The sequence below is a fragment of the Berghia stephanieae genome, chromosome 1, assembly GCF_034508935.2.
Source record: "Berghia stephanieae isolate SIO BIC M18660-M18661 chromosome 1, UCSD_Bste_1.3, whole genome shotgun sequence".
In the NCBI taxonomy this organism is placed as follows: Eukaryota; Metazoa; Mollusca; class Gastropoda; order Nudibranchia; family Aeolidiidae; genus Berghia; species Berghia stephanieae.
Window position 1 is genome coordinate 21,604,363 of NC_088360.1, and position 20,000 is coordinate 21,624,362.

General features: G+C 35.1%; 2 protein-coding genes across 3 annotated transcripts in view; one reads left to right on the plus strand and one right to left on the minus strand.

Moving 5' to 3' along the window:
- The window catches only part of LOC144970311 (ciliary microtubule-associated protein 2-like), a 26,952-nt gene extending 22,457 nt beyond the window's left edge, over nt 1-4,495 (minus strand). Inside the window, exons 1-2 of the mRNA XM_078909813.1 lie at nt 4,265-4,495; nt 2,893-2,980 (exon numbers count right to left, since the gene is read on the minus strand). Of these exons, the coding sequence (XP_078765939.1) occupies nt 2,893-2,980; nt 4,265-4,314 (138 nt within the window). The 5' untranslated portion in view covers nt 4,315-4,495. The remainder of the gene's footprint in view (nt 1-2,892; nt 2,981-4,264) is intronic.
- A 218-nt stretch (nt 4,496-4,713) lies between these two features.
- The window catches only part of LOC144970317 (sperm flagellar protein 2-like), an 88,509-nt gene continuing 73,222 nt past the window's right edge, over nt 4,714-20,000 (plus strand). The window contains exons 1-9 of one of the 2 annotated variants that reach the window (XM_078909826.1): nt 4,714-4,889; nt 7,841-7,943; nt 9,119-9,371; nt 13,888-14,105; nt 15,040-15,201; nt 16,587-16,788; nt 18,711-18,794; nt 19,468-19,572; nt 19,848-20,000. The exon at nt 19,848-20,000 is cut by the window's right edge and continues 35 nt beyond it. In XM_078909826.1, coding sequence (XP_078765952.1) covers nt 4,832-4,889; nt 7,841-7,943; nt 9,119-9,371; nt 13,888-14,105; nt 15,040-15,201; nt 16,587-16,788; nt 18,711-18,794; nt 19,468-19,572; nt 19,848-20,000 — 1,338 coding nt within the window. In that variant the 5' untranslated portion in view covers nt 4,714-4,831. The remainder of the gene's footprint in view (nt 4,890-7,840; nt 7,944-9,118; nt 9,372-13,887; nt 14,106-15,039; nt 15,202-16,586; nt 16,789-18,710; nt 18,795-19,467; nt 19,573-19,847) is intronic. The other variant, XM_078909837.1, reaches the window with a different exon arrangement.

Genomic DNA, 20,000 nt, shown 5'->3' on the forward strand with positions numbered 1-20,000 from the left:
TATATATATATATATATATATATATATATATATATATATATTATATATGTATTATATATATATATATATATATATATATATATATATATATATATATATATATATAATATTATGTTACTTTTCTTTGTGTGTCATGATTGGAATCTTGATGAGAGAATGTTTTTAAAGGAAAATGTATTTTAGTATTACTATGTATTTTTATGCACTATGTGTTAAAACCTATGTCGGTCAAAGGCTTCTATTAGCCTGACTACATTATCTATGAAACATTTTTAAAATGCCGACAATAAATAAATATTTGAATTGAATTGAATTGAATTGATTCTAGCATGCTAACGTCCAACACGCTCTGCAATATGACACGCTGTAGCTGAGTGACCGATATTGATATTGGCTGCTGCTCATAAATATAGGATTTCGGCATGTTCTGACTTATCCCACGTTTTGGCTTCGTCTGAGAACTATGCATATTTTGTCGCTCCGATTACCAAAAATTGTGATTATATTGTGCTCACTTTTAATAAATGCACTTTTGGTAACAAGCAATCAAAATAGTCCAGTTAACGCTACGGGCATTAAGATTTACTCCGATTACATTTTTGCAATAAACAGTTAATACACTTGTAAGATTTTACTCAAACATATGAACAGTGGCGGTTCTAGCCTATTTACAGTGGTTGGGCAAAGATGATCCGGTCATATATATATATATATATATATATATATATATATATATATATATATATATATATATATATATATATTTTATATATATATTATTTATTTATTTTTTTTTTTTTAATTATAATTTTTTTTCACCTTTAAAAAAATATTTCAACCACAAATAATCACATTCACAATGAAATGACAATACCAGTAGATTTTAATTATTCCAAACGTAATCAAAAAATAATCACGAAAGAGAATACAACTAAAAACTAAAGCGACGAGACATAATGCGAAAACACCTTGACAATAGAAGTCCATTTCGTTCACTCGAAAAATTAAAGAGATGCTTTAATCCCTCAACGGCGAGATTAATATTTCTGTTACATTACTGGTTTTCAGTAGTATGTAGTAACCTTAAAGTTTTCATCGAGAAGCAACAACAGCGATATGACTCGAGTTTCATTCAGAGCTGAAATTGCATCATTTTTACTGCTGTCTTGGTGGTTAGAATGATTGTGCCGGTGGTGGTAGTGGTTGGAATAGTGGTAGCGGTGGTGGTGGTGGTGGAGGAGGAGGAGGAAGACGAGGCGGTGAGGGAGGATGTAATTATGATAGTGGTTTTGGTGGTGCTGTTGTTTAGAATGATAGTTGTGGAGACGATTGTTGTACTTGTTGTTAATATTGTTGTTGTTGTTGTTGTTGTGTTGTTGTTGTTGTTGTTTGTTGAATGATGATGATGATGATGATGATGATGATGATGATGACAACCACGATGTCGTCGACAATGATGGTTACCACCATACGATATTACAAAGTTTATTTAATCTTAGGCTTTCGCCAATAATTCACACAATACAATTAAGACAAAAGAATGTTATCAATCTCTCCTCATGCATTCGTTATACTATCACAATAACGACCGTGTTATCTTTACTCCTTCCCAATGCTATCTATACAAGAGTGCTATGCTCCTTCCCCAACCAACCCCTAGCTTCCCGCCTCTTCGTCGCGAACTATCTTATGTATGTATTAGCTTCAGGACGGGCAAGTACGGAATCTGCCCACCCTTCCTTTAAACGTCTTTATTTCCTCTATAACTTAGAATTCAACTCTCTCCTTACTCAGAAGAGTATTTCTCGTATACTAATTCAATTGTTGAGAAAACCAAAATGGTGGTTGTATTAATATTTATTTAGTCGTGACTTTTGAATAAAATGTTTTGTTTTATTAGAGGAAATACAATAGAAAATTACATTGTTTTGCAAAATTATTTAGTCTGGCAATAAAAATACAGCGGTAATTACTTTAAGAATAATAAAAAAAAAAACTAACAAATTAATTTGTTAAAAAACAAAAACAAAAAAAAAACAAAAAACAAATAAGAAAACAATTTAAATAAATGAGTTTTGAGAAGTACTTAAAGAAAACGAGAAAAAAAAAAAAGAAATAATTTAAATGGATAAACAAATAATAAAAACAACACAAATTAATACTAAATTGATATAATATTAGTAAGTTAATAAATTTAATTCAATACTGGAACCTTCCCAAAGTCATTACATCAATGGTACCAGCACAAGTAAGGCAATAAATAAGAAAAAGTTCGTTTGCCAAAAGCTCTATTCAGTGTTCACTGGTTATTAAGGTGGGCTCATTTGAATTAGCCCGACCTAGTACTAGAGAGGCCAGACAGCAAAAATCGGAGTTAGTTCACCGTCAGGCGACGTGACGATGAGATGACGATGTGGGCGGAGTGGAGTGGTTGGGAGGGAGGGGGGGGGTTGATAAAAAGAACAGCAGCGTATCCTGGTTTATGCATTACGGGGTGCATGGTCATTCGCAATCTATCAAAAATACACACAAATTGATTTCAGTACGAAGTATCAAGTTTAAGTAGTAACTTTTGAAATTATCTAATTTAGATTAGATTATTTCGGACCTGGTAATACAGCTTATAACTTGAAAAAAAACAGGCTGGTATTTGCCCACCCTGCCCATTATTACCAGCCGTCCCTGCATATGAAACTACTGCAATGGAAATACAATTTTTACACCATGGCAAAAACTAAATGGATGGAGCTAAGCTAGTTGCTGATATAGATAAATAAGTGAGTTCATACCATGAATATGGAGCACAAATGTATGTAATTCACTCATAAAAATTCTCTTCAGATAACAAGAAAAATATAGGCCGGTGAGTCTGGAATCGGTACTCAAATTTACCTGTTCAATCATTGAGTATTTATCATATGGGATCTGTGTAAAACTTCCTGGCACTTTATTTTTTGGGTGGACTCCAGTGACATCAAATCTGTGACGTGTTTAATGAAAGAGATAAAATGATACTTTGAAAAGATAAATAGAGCATCACCTTGCGACAATGAAAGCATTCATTTATTTTTTTCATTCGAACTGACTAACTCGGTCAAATGGAGCATCATTACCATCATTAATGTTATAACCACCATCACCATCATTATTATCACGATCATCGTTATCACCAACATCATCAATACTAGTATTATCATTATGATTATTATTACTAATATTAGTATTATCATTATTATTATTATTACTATTATTATTATTATTATTATTATTATTATATTATTATTATTATTATTATTATTATTATTATTATTATTATTATTATTATTATTATTACCATCATCATCATCATCATCATCATCATCATCATCATCATCATCATCATCATCATCATCATCATCATTACTTAAACATTTCTCTTAACCCAATAGCAATATCTAAATTATATACTAAAAAGTCTCATTCGCTGAAAATTGTACAAAGTTAATAACTTTGAATATCTACGGGCAGTATCTTACACCGTTTCCTTGTTGTTGTTTTTTCTGTTGTTGGTTTTTTATTTGTTTTTTTGTTTTTTTGTTTTTTTTGTTTTTTTTTTTTTTTTTTTTTTTTTTTGGGGGGGGGGGTTGTTTGTTTTTTGCTTTTTTTTTTTTTTTTTTTTGTTTTTTTTTTCTTTTTTTTTTTGGTTATTTTTCAAACGTCATCATTTTAACATTTTGAAAGGATATGACGTAATAGAAATTTCCAGTCTACGCAAATAACTTTTTTAAGAGTATAGGATTGCTAGGATAAATTATAAAGATTGTTATTTGGGAAATCTGTTTCCTACTATATAATATGTTGGTAATGGAAGACAAAAAAAAAGGAAAGAAAATTAGAGTCCAGAGAGAAATGTCACTTTGACGTTGACATAGTCTTTACTGTTCTCTATCAACTTGACCTTTTCAGGCACGATTCGATTTTGATCGAACCTGACACCATGGCTAACTCGATGCTTTGTTTTCTTTTTCTTTCTTTTGTTTGTTTTTGTTTTTTTTTTCACGAAGAGGTCTGGTTAAAGTTGTTAAAGTAGCAATGCGGTTTGAGGTGTGCTGAGTATTGATATAATTGTTAAGCAGAGGCACTCGGTAGTACCGAGGCACTGACCTCTGGTCCGAGTTTTCTTAAATACAGATGAAATCGGCGAAGCTTGTTAGCGTTTATTTTTAATTTGTTTTTCTTCGTCTGTCAAGTCGTGTTTATAAATCTAACTAAAACTAAAACTAACCTCGCTGTTTGAGTTCCAAACGGAGCGCCAGCAAACTTCTTCTCCGCCATGTTGAAGTGCGCCCTTCAATTACACTGAGAAGGGATTCTAAATCAAAACTGTCAAATCCTCTTGAAATGACAAAGTACTGTGTGCTTAAATGTTTACATAGCTGGCTAAACCAGGACTAAAGCACTTGGGTCAATTGACCGTCAGAAGGCTTCTCACTCTACGGGAAGTTGCATAGCAACACAAAACATGACGACAAAAGTGACTTCCCTTGGAATTACCAAAACTAAAATCATAATGTCGTAAAAATAAGACAGTCTGAATTATTTTCAAATATACTTTATTTTCAGCATACTTTATACAATCTTTCAAAATTTAATTTCTAATGACAATCCAAACACTGTAATTGGATTTCAATCAAACTTTTACTGTCTACCGGATGCATTTCTTTTTCTCAAGCACCATGTTACCATGGATGCAATGAACTCTTGAAAAATGGCGGATGTATCTAGTTTTCACAAAAAGTTGTGAGGTTTTATTTTTCTTTCATGATAAAGGCTTCGAACTGGAAACATAAAAATGACTGACATTCTTTGTCAATGGCTCAATGATGAGCTGAAGCTTTCAAAGCAGATCGGTAAGTCTGTAGAACGTTACTCATAGTAGAACCGTCCGCTCACTGTCCCTGTCACTGCGCCAGACCAAATTTCACTGTGAATCTTGGCCGTGACTGTGACTCTTGATTTTTTAAACAAAATTTTGATATTGTGGGGAGCCCAGATTTAAATGGTCTCATTGTTGTTATGGAAATACTCTCAAACCAGTTCATTTTCATGGGGAAAAAACCCAAGCCCATATAATATTGTATTAGGTTATAATTATGTGCAATGTAAGAAGGGAGTGCAGCGCGTTTAATTTTAATATATTTTTATTTTTTTTTTGGAAGAAGAAGAAATTACAAAACTTTTCTCCTTTAAAAAAAAAGAGAAAATGTGATATGTGAGTGTAATAATTGTAATACTTTGAAAGATAACCTTTTTTCCCCTCATAATTTGATAAATTAATCCTTAAATAAATTCCATGTATATCTCCGAGACAATACATTAGTAGGAATGAAAATAAATGTGTAAAATAATATTTATATGTTCATGAATATAACAAAGTAAACAATTCAGAACGAAAGAAAAAGAACGAAGTGACTATTTCTCCAAATGCTTGGGAAAATAAACTTGATCTCTATTTCTCCAAACGGTTTTCGTTCTCAAGATTTTATTTGTTATTTGCAAGAGTATCTGTGTGAATGGTGAATGTGTATGCATTTTTGGGGGTTTTCTTTTGCCAGTGCTTGGGTGCTCTGTCTTTTATTCCCAACTTTCTGTTAGACTTCTATCTTGAGTTCTTACTATCCTGTATTTCAACCTCTGTTCCCATCTTGAGACTTTGGCTTTGTTATTTAGGTTTTCTTCTGTTCTCTCTTTGATATTGTAAATGTGAACGTGCCATGGAGTATTCACGATACAATAGCACAACTTTTTGATAAAAACTGTCTTTGTTAACAAAATGCCTAAAAATCGCTAGCTTAACGATTTGTGAGAATTCCTGGTGCACTAACTATGATCATTTACTTTTGCATCGACCTCGCATGTCCATAACCCATCAGCTACTGGAGGCTAGCCGGCAATTTGGAGAAATAGAGTTCAATATGTGTTGTCTTTCATGAGGTTAACGTGGCCAAATGGGTAAGCCTGTCGGAGAAGTCTTGTTGTAATCCACGCTATGGGTTCGAGTCCCATCCCCGCCACTTTTTTTTTCTGTTTTATTATTTTTTCATTTTTATTTTTACCCCTTCTTTCTGAGGGATGTTGCAAATGATAAATGCCACCAGGGCTAATACCATTGAGTCCCTACCACAGGCGCTATTTCCCACTGAGGCAATGTGTCACGGGGTCTGAATAACGATTAAATTATTGGCAGTCGGGTAGGGGGGGGGGGTGGTCTGAATAATGATTAAATTATTGGCAGCCGGGTAGAGGGGGGGGGGGGTCCGAATAGTGAGCAGATTATTGGTACCTTGTGGGTCCGAATAACGACAACCCATCATAAAAGTTATCTTGCTACAAGCTATTGCAGGATGTTAAACGTCTTCCATGGTGGGTTGCCACCAATTTGTCATTTTAAAAAGTGGAGCAGGGCTCAGAAACAGCTTGGGAAACCCTGGCCTAACTTCCAATATTTCAAATTTTTAACCATTTGCAAATAGCCTGGAAGCTGTTGACAAACGTTTGTGAATAATCATGTGGGCTATTCATAACCATTTGTGAATAGTCATGTGGGCTATTCATAACCATTGGTGAATAGTCATGTGGGCTATTCATAACCATTGGTGAATAGTCATGTGGGCTTTTCATAACCATTTGTGAATAGTCATGTGGGCTATTCATAACCATTTGTGAATAGTCATGTGGGCTTTTCATAACCATTTGTGAATAGTCATGTGGGCTATTCATAACCATTTGTGAATAGTCATGTGGGCTATTCATAACTATTGGTGAATAGTCATGTGGGCTTTTCATAACCATTGGTGAATAGTCATGTGGGCTTTTCATAACCATTGGTGAATAGTCATGTGGGCTATTCATAACCATTGGTGAATAGTCATGTGGGCTATTCATAACCATTGGTGAATAGTCATGTGGGCTTTTCATAACCATTTGTGAATAGTCATGTGGGCTATTCATAACCATTTGTGAATAGTCATGTGGGCTATTCATAACCTTTGGTGAATAGTCATGTGGGCTTTTCATAACCATTGGTGAATAGTCATGTGGGCTATTCATAACCATTGGTGAATAGTCATGTGGGCTATTCATAACCATTGGTGAATAGTCATGTGGGCTTTTCATAACCATTTGTGAATGGTCATGTGGGCTATTCATAACCATTCGTGAATAGTCATCGACATTTTTTATCCTCTCAAAGCATTATTTTCAAAATTATTTTAGGGGCTTCATCTTTAACTGCCCCTAATAGACGGTGGCAACGTTCTTCCCTCTTTGAACTTGGGCATTGGAGACGCTGATAAGTGTTGACAACAAAAACATAATGAGATATGATAAGAGGATATGCAATATTTTTGCCAACTTTTTGTTCAAAATCAGTAACCCCCCATTTTCTTACTTCGGAGAACAAGAGTTGATTCCTGACAGCAGACATTTGATGGCTTGCCAATATTTTTTCATGGAATGCCGAGACAATGGCACCTAGTGATACTGCTGGAAGAATATCTTTGTTTTGTTTTTTTTTGTTTTTGTATTTTTTATTGAATTAGAAAGGCATGACTTGCATCATGTTGTGAAAAGTGAGTGTTAGAAGTAAAAAACAATAAAAATGGAAATTATTTTTTAAAAAACAATTTGAGGATCTCAATCTTAAATCTTTGTATATCTTAAATGTCGTGATTTGACATTCAAAACTTTAGAATAATTTTCTTTTCCAGCCTTTTTCTTATAGTCTATCCTTTGTTTCCTTTGATCCAGGGATAATAGTTTAGGAAATAAAAGACTTTATTTTTTGTCACTTCTACTCTAGACCAAGCGTCATTTGCCAAAGAATTTTCTTCTGGTTATCTCATTGGAGAGGTGATGAGCAAATACCAACTGCAGGATGACTTTGACCAATTTTCACAAAGCAAGTAAGAATGGTTTGGATTTTAGAAAACGAATTATAAAAAAAAAACATTTTGAAAATATAACACATGACCTTTTATGCAGCACTATATCCACTAAATGTCCCCAAAGTGCTTCAAAGATAACCGTGTGTAGGGTGCGATACTAAGCTGCTTAAAGCTGTGGACTGTACAAAATAATGAACAAAAGTGAATACAGCAGCTTTCAAAAAAGAACTAAATACCAAACATGTAACATTCTGGGCTTAAAACCCTTATTAACCCAATAACAAAAATAACAGTAACGATGTTGATACATCACTTAAAATTCAGCCAGATGATAGGGAAGTATTTGGCATGCCATGTCGACTAGTATGGTCTTGACGAGGTAGATACCATTTGACATCTGAGTATGATGAGGAAAAGTGAATTAAGGTCCTTTTCAAGGAATCAACTTTGCATTGCTCATAGCAGGACTGGAACCTAGGTCCTACTGGTTGCAAGGCGATTGTCATACCAGTAAATTGGAAAGCTTTATTTTGATATTGTAAGTTGTAGAGGATTTTTAACATCTGTTCATTCAGTTTCTTAGGGACGGCACTACTCATTGGAAAGAAACCAATTTTTAGTATTTTTAAAATTTCTTTAAAATGTGTAATTGTCTTTTTTAGAAATCCATGACAAAATAGTAAAAATATGCTAAAATATGACGATCGAGTTTACCAGAAACTGTACCTTCCATTCCTTAAGCATTAGATCAATATAGCATAGCACAGTGGTAGAGTAAAAACCCATGGGCCCAGGCTAATCAGTTTTGACACCCAATTTGCTAGTCACCTCTTTCTTGCCTACTTTAGAATGTAACATTGCGACTGATGCCAAGATTTGTCTTCCATCTCAAAAGACAAATATCTCCTCCATGTGCATGAATTAAAAGGATTTTATTTTTATGTGTTTATGGTATTATTTTAAAATAAAGTAACTCCTAAATCATAAACAGATAAAATGATGTCTTAAAATACACCTCAAGGCTTTGATATGTAATAAGGCATGACTAATTACAAATAATTTTCAACAAGCAATGTGTCAATACTTACCTTCCCAGAGCAACAAATTAACGCATTTATATTGAACCACAAGGCTCCATCATTGCAACATATTTATGAAGTCAAAAGCACTTGATTATATTTATCCAATTCTAGAACTGCAGACTCCAAGCTCAACAACTTTACAAGGTTGGAGCCGGTTCTTGATCTCTTGGGCATTCCTTTCAACACTACCATTGCCCGTGACATTATGACAGAGAAGCATGGCATGGCAACCAGACTGCTTTACCAGATGTACATCGCTTTGAACAACAAGAAGAAAGCTAATTTGACTGGTGTTGCCATGGAAACACTGCGTCCTGCTGCTCCAGCTAAACTGGGATTGGTAGAGAGTAGCATTTACAAAGAGGTAATTTTTATTATGATTCTTCTTCTTCTTCTTCAAGTACCAAGTCTGTGCCAGACACATAGGTGATCATGGTACGTCATTCATCTCTCTGATCAGATAACCTCAGAAAACGAATATTACTCTTCTCTTTCTTTGTCACCCAGCTGTTCAAACCATTCAAATATGTTTTTCTTGGTCTACCTTTACTCTTTTTACCTTCTATCTTTCCTGTGAGAGCAAGATGTTCAATACATTTATGTCGATTTAGGTGCCCTTAAAAATTGCATTCATCTTTTCTTACTGTACGAATTAGTAACCTTTTAGTTTCAGCTTGCTCTTATGCTTCTTCATTAGGTTTCTTCTCTGTCCATACGATTCTTAACATCCTTCTAAGAAACCACATTTCTGCTGCCTCCAGTTTCTTTCTAATGTCTTCTGGATTTTTGTCCAACTTTCACAGCCACATAATAATACTGACCATACATAGGCCTTCAAAGCCCTATGTTTTGTTGTCATTGAGATATTGTGGTTTTTGGACATTATTATGATTAAGTTTTATTTTTTATTTTTTGTTTGTTTGTTTTTTGTTTTTTTTTGTTTTTTAAATCACTAGAAAAAGCCCGCAATTTCGCGGGGAAAGAACTATTTTCATTCGATATTGCCAGAATCATTTTCTTGATTAGCTTGATTACGATTAGATGCACATTTTAATCGATGTGCTTGTCGTCGGTGACATGCTTTATTCGGCATGATTTTAGTTTATCAGTCAGTAGATATCAATATCAATAAGTCGCAAGTCTTTACCACAAAAATGAAAATAACAGATTTTAAAAAAATAACAAAATACCAAACCGGAACGTCTCGGGCTCAAAACCTTTCTTCAGCCAACAACAAAAAAAATACAATAAAGACATAAGTACATTACTAAATTCCAAATAGACGACAGAGATATTTTTTAGGTCCTCTCTACAGAGTTCTTGTTATGTAAAGTTAGCAATGGTAAATGAATTCATGGTTATGCACGTTACATGTTGCTGCTTGAAGCTCGAAGAAATCGGTGACAATAGTGAAATGGAATGGAAGATGAAAACTGAAAAAGTATGAAGTAAAATTGTTAAATCTGCATGAAATAGAGCAACATGTAACCATATTTTTCCAAATTGTATTATATCAGTGTGACGCTGTTACTTAAAATAGAAATTTAAGCTAAACTTATAAAATGTTAGTGACAATAAACGCCTTCAATGAGGAGTTTCATTTATTTCAAATCGTTTAGAAAGAGTGTTCAGAAGGATAGTGGTGAACAACGCATTGCGGTATAGCAAGACATATGGCAAGTGTGTATCATAACATACAGTATAGCAAGACATAGTGTGTATCATAACATACAGTTTGGTGAACAACGCATCGCGGTATAGCAAGACATAGGGCAAGTGTGTATCATAACATACAGTATAGCAAGACATAGGGCAAGTGTGTATCATAACATACAGTATAGCAAGACATAGGGCAAGTGTGTATCATAACATACAGTATGGCAAGACATAGGGCAAGTGTGTATCATAACATACAGTATAGCAAGACATAGGGCAAGTGTGTATCATAACATACAGTATGGCAAGACATAGGGCAAGTGTGTATCATAACATACAGTATAGCAAGACATAGGGCAAGTGTGTATCATAACATACAGTATAGCAAGACATAGGGCAAGTGTGTATCATAACATACACTATAGCAAGACATAGGGCAAGTGTGTATCATAACATACAGTTTGGATTAAACTAAGATTGAAGGCTTTGACTGTAAGGGGATACAGATCCAGTAAAGAAAGGGGTGGGGAGGAAATGGATGGTACAACTGTATAATATAGTGGGAAAAATTGAAAGATGTAAACGATGAATGCACGCAGGCACACATGCCACAGTACACATTTCTATAATATAATGTGTTGATATGCTTATTATGACATCGGGCAGGATTTGTTAGCTTTTCATCAACACATTTCTTTCAAAGTACAAACTGCCTTTCTGGCATTCCTTTCTTTTTATTATTATTTTTTTAAATTATTAGTATTTTTATTATTACTATTATTATTATTATTATTATTATTATTATTATTATTATTATTATTATTATTATTATTATTATTATTATTATTATTATTTATTATTATTAATATTAATATTATCATCATCATCATATCATCATCATCATCATCATCATCACCATTATTTAATGACGGTGTTTGGTTTTTGTTTTTGTTGTTTTGTTGTTTTTTTGGGGGTTTTTTTGGGGGGGGTAGGGGGTTGTTGGGGTTTTTTTTAAATTCCTTTTTAAAGGAAAATGAAGGAGGTACAATTAAAAAATGTCAATAAGAACCTTTAAAAGATATATTATAGTTGATGATGTTTGGATCAACATATTTTCAACTGACTCATTTCAATATCATTTTGTATTTGACTTTCATAAGAATATTGAGGAGCAGGTGACTATGGCATGCCCCTGCATGTTTTCATTATCATTGTTATTATCTATTTATTCATTGTTCACTGTATTCATCTTTCTTTCCGTTTCACAAAGATCTTCCTTTTTGATTTTTTCACTGTTTTATTTTCATTTTTCGATACACGACTCGTTGAATAGCAATCAGAAAACAGAGAATGGAACTGCTGATAAAAGGAAATCACAAAATTATGGATATATTCTTCTTTTTTTTTTTATCACAATTTAAATCTGTATTGTTTTATTATCTTTGGCAGTCTTGTAGCTGTAAATACCAGAAGAGTCCGAAGTGTAGAGTTTGATACAGTGTCAGAAAAGGCATTTGATACAAAAGTAAAAGTTAGTTTTCAAGAAAATGATTTTTATAAATTATATTTATTTTTTGGGTAATTTTTCTTTGTCTGGCATGTAACAACACATTTCTTTTCGAAATTTAATTTATTCTTGAAAAGGCAAATTCTTTTTCTTTTAAATATTACTTTATTTCATATTGCACGTCTTTCAACTGTTTTCCGATAGAATAAGATAATTACATTTTTATCCGTATAGTGTTTTGATAGGAAATATGATTTTTGTTCTATATTTAGAAACAAAATTGTGATTCACGTTTAGATACAGGTCGTATTTTCAAAGTTGGTAGAAAATAAATTTATTCTATCATTGTAATGCCTAGGCGACAGGATCTCACTGTGACAACATGGGTGATTCCTGATGACACCAGACATCTTGTTTGATGGACTATCTATATCCTTATTGAAATGCCTAGGCAACTGAGTCTCAAGATTCCAAGTTGAACGACATTTTCTTTTTAAATCATAATTTTTACATATTAGGGCCATACATTTAGTTTTGATTTTCATACGCTACTCTGTTGTTCGTGTCAGTATTTCATTGTACAGCTAAGCCTCAAATGATTTGTAAACATCTTCGTGCATGATGAATTTTATTTACTTGATGGTGAATAATCACATTATCACAATGTCTATTTTATTCAATTCTGATTTTGCATGTGCCTGTATTTCTACACATATTCTCTTTTCCTTTCAATTAAAGCTTGAAGATAATTTTTTTTTCTTTAACTTTAAATGAAGAAAATTTCTAAAAGATATTCTTAACGGCTTCAACAGGCGTTGACAATCATGTGAAAAAAAGAAAGGAAGACATTTATGACTAATTATCAGTTGTATTACTTTTTTATTTGTTTGTGTATGCTCGACTGGGTTTACTGGTTTTGTCGGTTTTTTTGAGGTTTTGTTGTTTTTTTTTGTTTGTTTGGGTTTTTTTTTGGGGGGGGGGGGTTGTTATTTGTTATTTTGCATGTTTGTGTTTTGTTTTTGTTTTTTGTTTTTTTGTTTTTTTTTTGGGGGGGGGGGGGGGGGGGGTTGGTTGGTTTGTTTTTGCTTTTTTGTATGTTGTTGTTGTTGTTGTTGTTGTTGTTGTTGTTGCTGTTGTTGTTGTTGTTGTTGTTTGGGTTTAGTTTGGTTTGTTTGTTTTTGTTCTTTTTTGTTGGTGGGGAGGGCGGGGGGTTAGTTTTTTTTTGTTTTTTGTTTTTTGTTGTTTTTTTTTTTGTCTTAGGTGTGTTTTTTGGGGGGGGAGGGGGAGGGCAGAGCTAACTTTTTTCTTTTTCTTTTTTTTTTTAAATTATAATTTCTTTAGTTCTTTCATTAATTTATTAAATATTTGAATATGTTCTGTTTGAAATATGTATGGATTGGACGAAGATGGTTGCAAATAGACCATCTTCTTCTCTCAGCATATCCCGCAGTTTGCAGGGTTGCCATAATGAATGCCACATCTCCATGCATCTAGGTTCATTGCATCATCTTCCTCCAGGCCCAGTTCTTTCATATCGTCCTTTACCTTATCCAACCATCTGGTCATCTGGTTGCAAATATTATATACAATAATTAATGGTTCACCACCGGTTGATATGACAACAGATACCCCTTGTAAAGCACTTTGAGCACCTTTAGTGGATATTGCGCTATATAAATGCTATACATAATCTGAATAAATGTTTTAACTTTTTCAGAGACTGAAGCATGCAACTCCCAGACAAACTGACTTGAATTTGCAAGCTCTCGTGGGACAATTTCATCAGAATCAAATCAAACTGGAGCAAAATGCTTTCCGGCAACGCTTTGAGGAAACGGAGAAGCTGTTCCAGCAGCGACAGAATGAGAGAGCGGCTTTGATCAAGAGGTCAAGAATGTTACGGGAAGCTCAAAGTGAGCTGGTTGCTAAAATCAAGTAAGAAAGGGAAGACGTGGGGCGTTTTGAACTGATGATTGTTATTTCAACATTTGGAAATTCGTTTGTCTGGCATTTTTTCTTGTAGCTTTTTAGATGGCTGAAGGGGGGGGGGGGGGGGGGTTCTGTTTTGTTTTTTTTTTACGTTGTTATTTGTTCTGTTGTTTATTTTTCTTGTTTGTTGGATTTTGTTTTTGTGTTTATTGGATTTATTTTTTTTTCTTATTATGTAGGAAGACACATGACGCCTGTTAGGCGATTTACATTTTTTTTTCAACAGAGACAATACTGTTTTGGGCTATGTACTCATTTTACATCTGTTCATGTTGAGAGAATGTGAATGAAGAGTCTTTTCCAAGGACTCAATTATGCAAGGCTCAGAGTGGGTCTCGAACCCTGTTTTATTCCAGACCTCTCATTGGAAAACCCTATCATTTCTTAGTAAATACGTAATCGTTGAATAATGCTTTGAAGGCGTTGAATAAAAATTTATTCAACGCTTCTAGAATATTTTCGCACATTATATTGGTGTGAAATTAGGTATAAAAGGCGACTGATTGGTAATTATAAATAATCTTTTGGTGCGCATGAATACAAATCCAACGCTTTTGTTTTTTGGGTCAAATTGTCATTCAAACAGAAGGAGAAAGATACAAATTATGGTGAATAGAAGTACTAATACCATACCATTTGGTTACAAAATATCTAATAATCTTACTTGGAGGGGTGGAATAAACGTATTCGTTCATTTCTTTGTATTTATTAAACTCGTTATATTTTTATCTTGCAATAACACATACTCGCAAGCTCGTTGTGTTATTGGGCAGGATAGAAATAACTCGTTTCATAAATACAAAGAGATGAAAGAATCGTATGGTCTTCATTATTTTCAACTTTCCCTTTTCTCCCTTGCCCCCCCCCCCCCTGTTTTCAGCGCTGCGACAGTCCAGATCCCCAAGCCTCCACCGAACCGTACATTGAAGGCAATCGAAGCCCGTAAGGACGGACTCAGGAAAAGGGAGGCGGAGAACACTATCCGATCCATCCACTCGTTTGAGGAGAAGATGAAGATGACTCGACCACCAAGTGATGAAAAGTAAGAAATGTTTTTGTTTGTTTGTTTGTTTGTTTGTAATTTAATTATTTTTTTCACTTTTTGGTCTTTTAGATGACATAGTTGAATACTTTTTAACTTGCAGCATTAGCCTAGTCAAATTTTATATGAAATAACATATTCTAATTAAAAAAATATTTTAAAAATTAAAAATTGAGCTTTTATAAAGTGTAATATCCACTAAACATGCTCAAAGCGCTTTACAAGGGGTCCCAGGCCAACAGCAATGAAACATGATACTTGTTAGGTGATATTACAATTTTTTTTCGACAGAGACATCAGTGTTACTTAGGTACTCATTTTACACCTGAGCATGGTGAGAGAATGTGAGTAAAGAGCCTTTTCCAAGGACTCAACTATGCGCCGATTGAGGCTCAAACCCAGGACCTTCCGATCCAAAAGTGAGAGTCATACCACAATACCACAAAGTCGCACATATTCTATAAACATAAAACTGACAAGAGTAGAAAGCAACATTTACATATTGGAAACAAGTAATCTAACATTACATTACAATTCACTTTACATAAAGGTAGAATTAATCCCTTTCGTCTATCCATGATTTTATAGAGCCTAATCATCAGACTACTGGTAAGCCTATCCCACACTTGTTGGTAAAAAAAGGTTGTTTGATAAAGCTGTCCTTTAGGTCAAACCAAAAACTAGAGGTGCCTAAATGAGCCAATAAGATGGAGAGAAAGATAAAGGGAGTGAACGCGACTCATATATAAAGGAACAACACAAAACAAACGACGTTTCGGCCTTTGACCTTTTTCAAGTAAGCACGTGTTTACTTGAAAAGGGCCAAAGGTCGAATGTCGTTTGTTTTGTGTTATTCCTTTATATATGAGTCGCATTTACTCCTTTTATCTTTCTCTCCATCTTTAGAGTAATACGACTGTCTGAGCCAGAGTTTATACTGGAATCTATAGCAATGAATTATGGACAATAGCAATTGCTTGCTACCATTGAGATAGGATCCTAGCTTATCACAGAGTACTTTTGGCCAGATCTAACAGACCCAATTACCCAATGACTGTTGGGTAGTCAGGGGGGAGGGGGAGAGGTTAAAAAAATAAAAATCTCTACTGCACCTAGAATTGAAACCGATGACTTGCCCAAGGCCACACAGATAGCAGTGGGTGATTGAACTCGGTACCTTTCGGGTACGAAGCAACGACCATACCGCTGAGCCACGCTGCCCCATTATGATTAAGTTGTTCTTGCTTTTTCCTTTTCTTTGTTTCTTTATTTTTTTTTCTTTTACTATATTGTCTCTGTTTCTCTTTTTGATGTAAAAGTATTTGAAGATTTAGATTTATTAAAGTAATTTTTTAACATTTTTTATTTTTTGTTCTGTCATTCAGCGACGACCTTGACATTCAGTACATCATGACGAGAGACGAGGACAGAGGTGAACCGATCCACATGCTGAAAACAGCTCCTAACAACGAATACATCGGAAAGATCCGGAAAAGATTACAGGAGGACGCAGCTGCCAGAGAGGAAAGGGAGAAGAGGAGGAGGAAAGTTTTGGGTGATCAGATGAATGCCCACCAGGCTCAGGAGGTGAGACGTGTGGATGTGTGGTCCTGTGGTATGACACTTGCCTTAGACTGGAAGATCCAGGGTTTTAAGACCTGCTTAAAACACCACATAATTGAATCCCTGGGAAAGGCTTATTGCTCAATTTCTCTCGCCATACTAAGGTGTAAATTGAATACCTGGCATATTAACAGCATGGTCTCTGATGAGGAAAAAATTGATATCGCCTAACAGGCATTGTGTCTCGTTCTACAAGTTAAGTGTTGATGTTGGCCAGTGATCCTTTGTAAAGCACTTTTAAGATGTTTGGTGGGTGCCGCGCGATATAAATGCTCAAGTTAGTACAGAAATTAATATAAATATGTGCATCACCACATCACACTGGTATTATATTGAAATGGATTAGATGAAGTAAATGTGACCCATCGTGTTTAAACAGTATGATATCAGGATGGCCTGGAGTTCAAAAGATGAATTTAGAATTGAAATGAAGAGAAATATGATGTTTGAATTTTGTACTATGTAAGAATTTTTATTTATTTATTCTCCACCTTGAGGAAGAGAATTTGGCCCCAAGTTTTATATGTGTGTCCAAGGATGAAATTTCCAGCTCTTCTTCCCTCTCGACATCGTACCATTAAAGTAAAAGGAATAAAATAAGATAACATTCCCTTTATTCATCCCATAGGGGAATTTTGTCTCTTGGAACAACTGGAATAACCCAGGCATCAGCCGCAGTGTAGCACCGCAAATTGAGCTAGGGCGAGGTGACTTGCTCAAGGCCACACAGCGCAGCGACGGGTGATCGAACTCGGTACCTTTCAGGTACGAAGCAAAGACTGTACTGCTGAGCCACACTGCCCTCATTGCCATTCCGTTTGTTAATTGCCCATTTTCTTGTAGATTAAAATATCAGAATGAAGTACTCAAGACACGGAGTAAAAACCATGAATAGTCCTTGTAGTTATATGAGTAAAAGGCTGTTTGGTCTTGTGCTATGACACCTACCTTCAGACTGGAGGGTCCAGAGTTCCGGTCTCACTCTGGCCAGTGCATAGTCGAATCATTGGAGAAAGCTCTTTTCCCACAAACTCTCACCGTACTCAGATGTAAAATGAGTACCTGGCCATTAACATTGTTGTCACTGTTTGAAAAGAAATTGTAATAAAGTTGCCTCACAGTCAGCATGTATTGTCCGACATGTAAAGTGTTGTTCTTGGCTGGAGACCTTTTCTGAAGCACTTTGAGTGCTTAACTCTCTCCTTGCCAGCCATTTTTAGAATTTCCCCCAAAAATTCACACCCACCCAATACAAAAATAGACTTGTCTTACTCAAACAAAAAAGTAACAAGTGCATTCTATACAGAATGTTGTTCAGCAAAATGATGTCTACAACACAGTGTTTAGTATTTATAGCTGTAATCAAAGCAATTCTTTGAATTTTGTGATGTAAAAGAAAAATCAGAATGAGAAAATTGTCGGTTGCATCGTAACAAATATGACGATTTTTCTATAGGTGGTAAGGAAAGGGTTATGTGGATATTTCACTATTTTTTTAAAAACTTGGAGCTTTTATATAGTGCAATATCCACTAGACATGCTCAAAGCGCTTTACAAAGGGCTCACTGACCAACAGCAACACTTAACATGTAGAGCAAGACATGACACCTGTTAGGCGATATTACCCTTTTTTTCTGACAGAGACAACACTGTTAATGGCCAGGTACTCATTTTACACCTGAGTACCTGAGAGAATGTGAGAAAAGAGCCTTTTCCAATTACTCAACTATGCGCTGAGCGAGTCTCGAACCCAGGAGCTTCTGATACGAAAGCGAGTGTCATACCACTAGACCACATAGCCGTGTTCTATAAATGCTCAAGTTTTGTTTTGTTATTCTATGAGTTTGTTTCTACCAAAGTGCATTGGTGTCTCTTCTGGTTGACAGGAAGCTCGCAGGGAAGAAATGATGGTGAATAGGTTGATGAGACAATCTCAACAGGAAAGGCGAATTGCTGTGCAACTGCTTCAGGTACGGTGTTTGATATAACGTATTAATGGTAATGGTGATGGTAATGATGGTGGTGGTGATGATGGTGGTGGTGATGATGGTGGTGATGGTGGTGGTGGTGGTGGTGGTGATGATGGTGTTGGTGGTGGTGGTGATGATGGTGGTCGTGATGGTGGTGGTGGTGATGACGATGGTGGTGGTAGTGGTGCTGGTGGTGGTGGTGGTGGTGATGATGGTGGTAGTGGTGGTGATGATAGTAGTGGTTATGTGGTGATAGTGATGGCGGTGTTGGTGGTGGTGGTGATGATGATGGTGGTGGTGATGATGATGGTGGTAATGATGATGATGATGATGACATTGATGTTGACAATGATGATGGTCGTGATAACGATGATGATGATGATGATGATGGTCGTGATAACGATGATGATGATGATGATGATGATGATGATGATGATGATGATGATAATGATGTGATAAGACTATGTTTCATGGTTTTTGTATTAGAGAATCCCCAACTGTTGAGGCTTTTGAAAACAAACTTAAACATTTTCTCTTTATGAGACTTTATTTTTGTAGTTTTGTCTCGATGTGTCCATACAATTTTTACCTTGTACTATATTCTATGTTACAGGTCCATAAATGATTTAGCAATTTCGTATTTTATTTTGGGATGACGTTCCATGTATTCCAGGCCCGTCACGAGAAAGAAGTCATTCGACAGAACAGAATCCTGAGAGAAAAACAATATCAGGACCGAAGATTGAAGGATTTTGAAGATGCTCTGGATTTGGAAGCTGTGAGTTGATTTCACAATGTGTCACCTTCGTCAGCATCATCATCATCATCATCATCATCATTGTCATTTGTCATCATCATCATCATCATCATCATCATCATCATCATCATCATCATCATCATCTTCATCATCATCAACATCATCATCAGCATTTGTCATCATCTTCATCATCATCATTATCATTATCACCATCATCATCATCATCATCTTCACCACCACCTCCAGATTACACAAATGTCATAAACTAAATGATGTTTTTTTCATTCCTTTGACAGGAAATGGCCGCCATGCACAAAATGGAATACGCCGAGCAGATTAAACAAGACCAGGAACTGCATGACCAGATAGCTGCACAGAGAGCTGAGCAGAGATACAAGAACCATTACGACATGTGTGCTGAGATGGTTGGAAGTATCGTGGATTTCTCT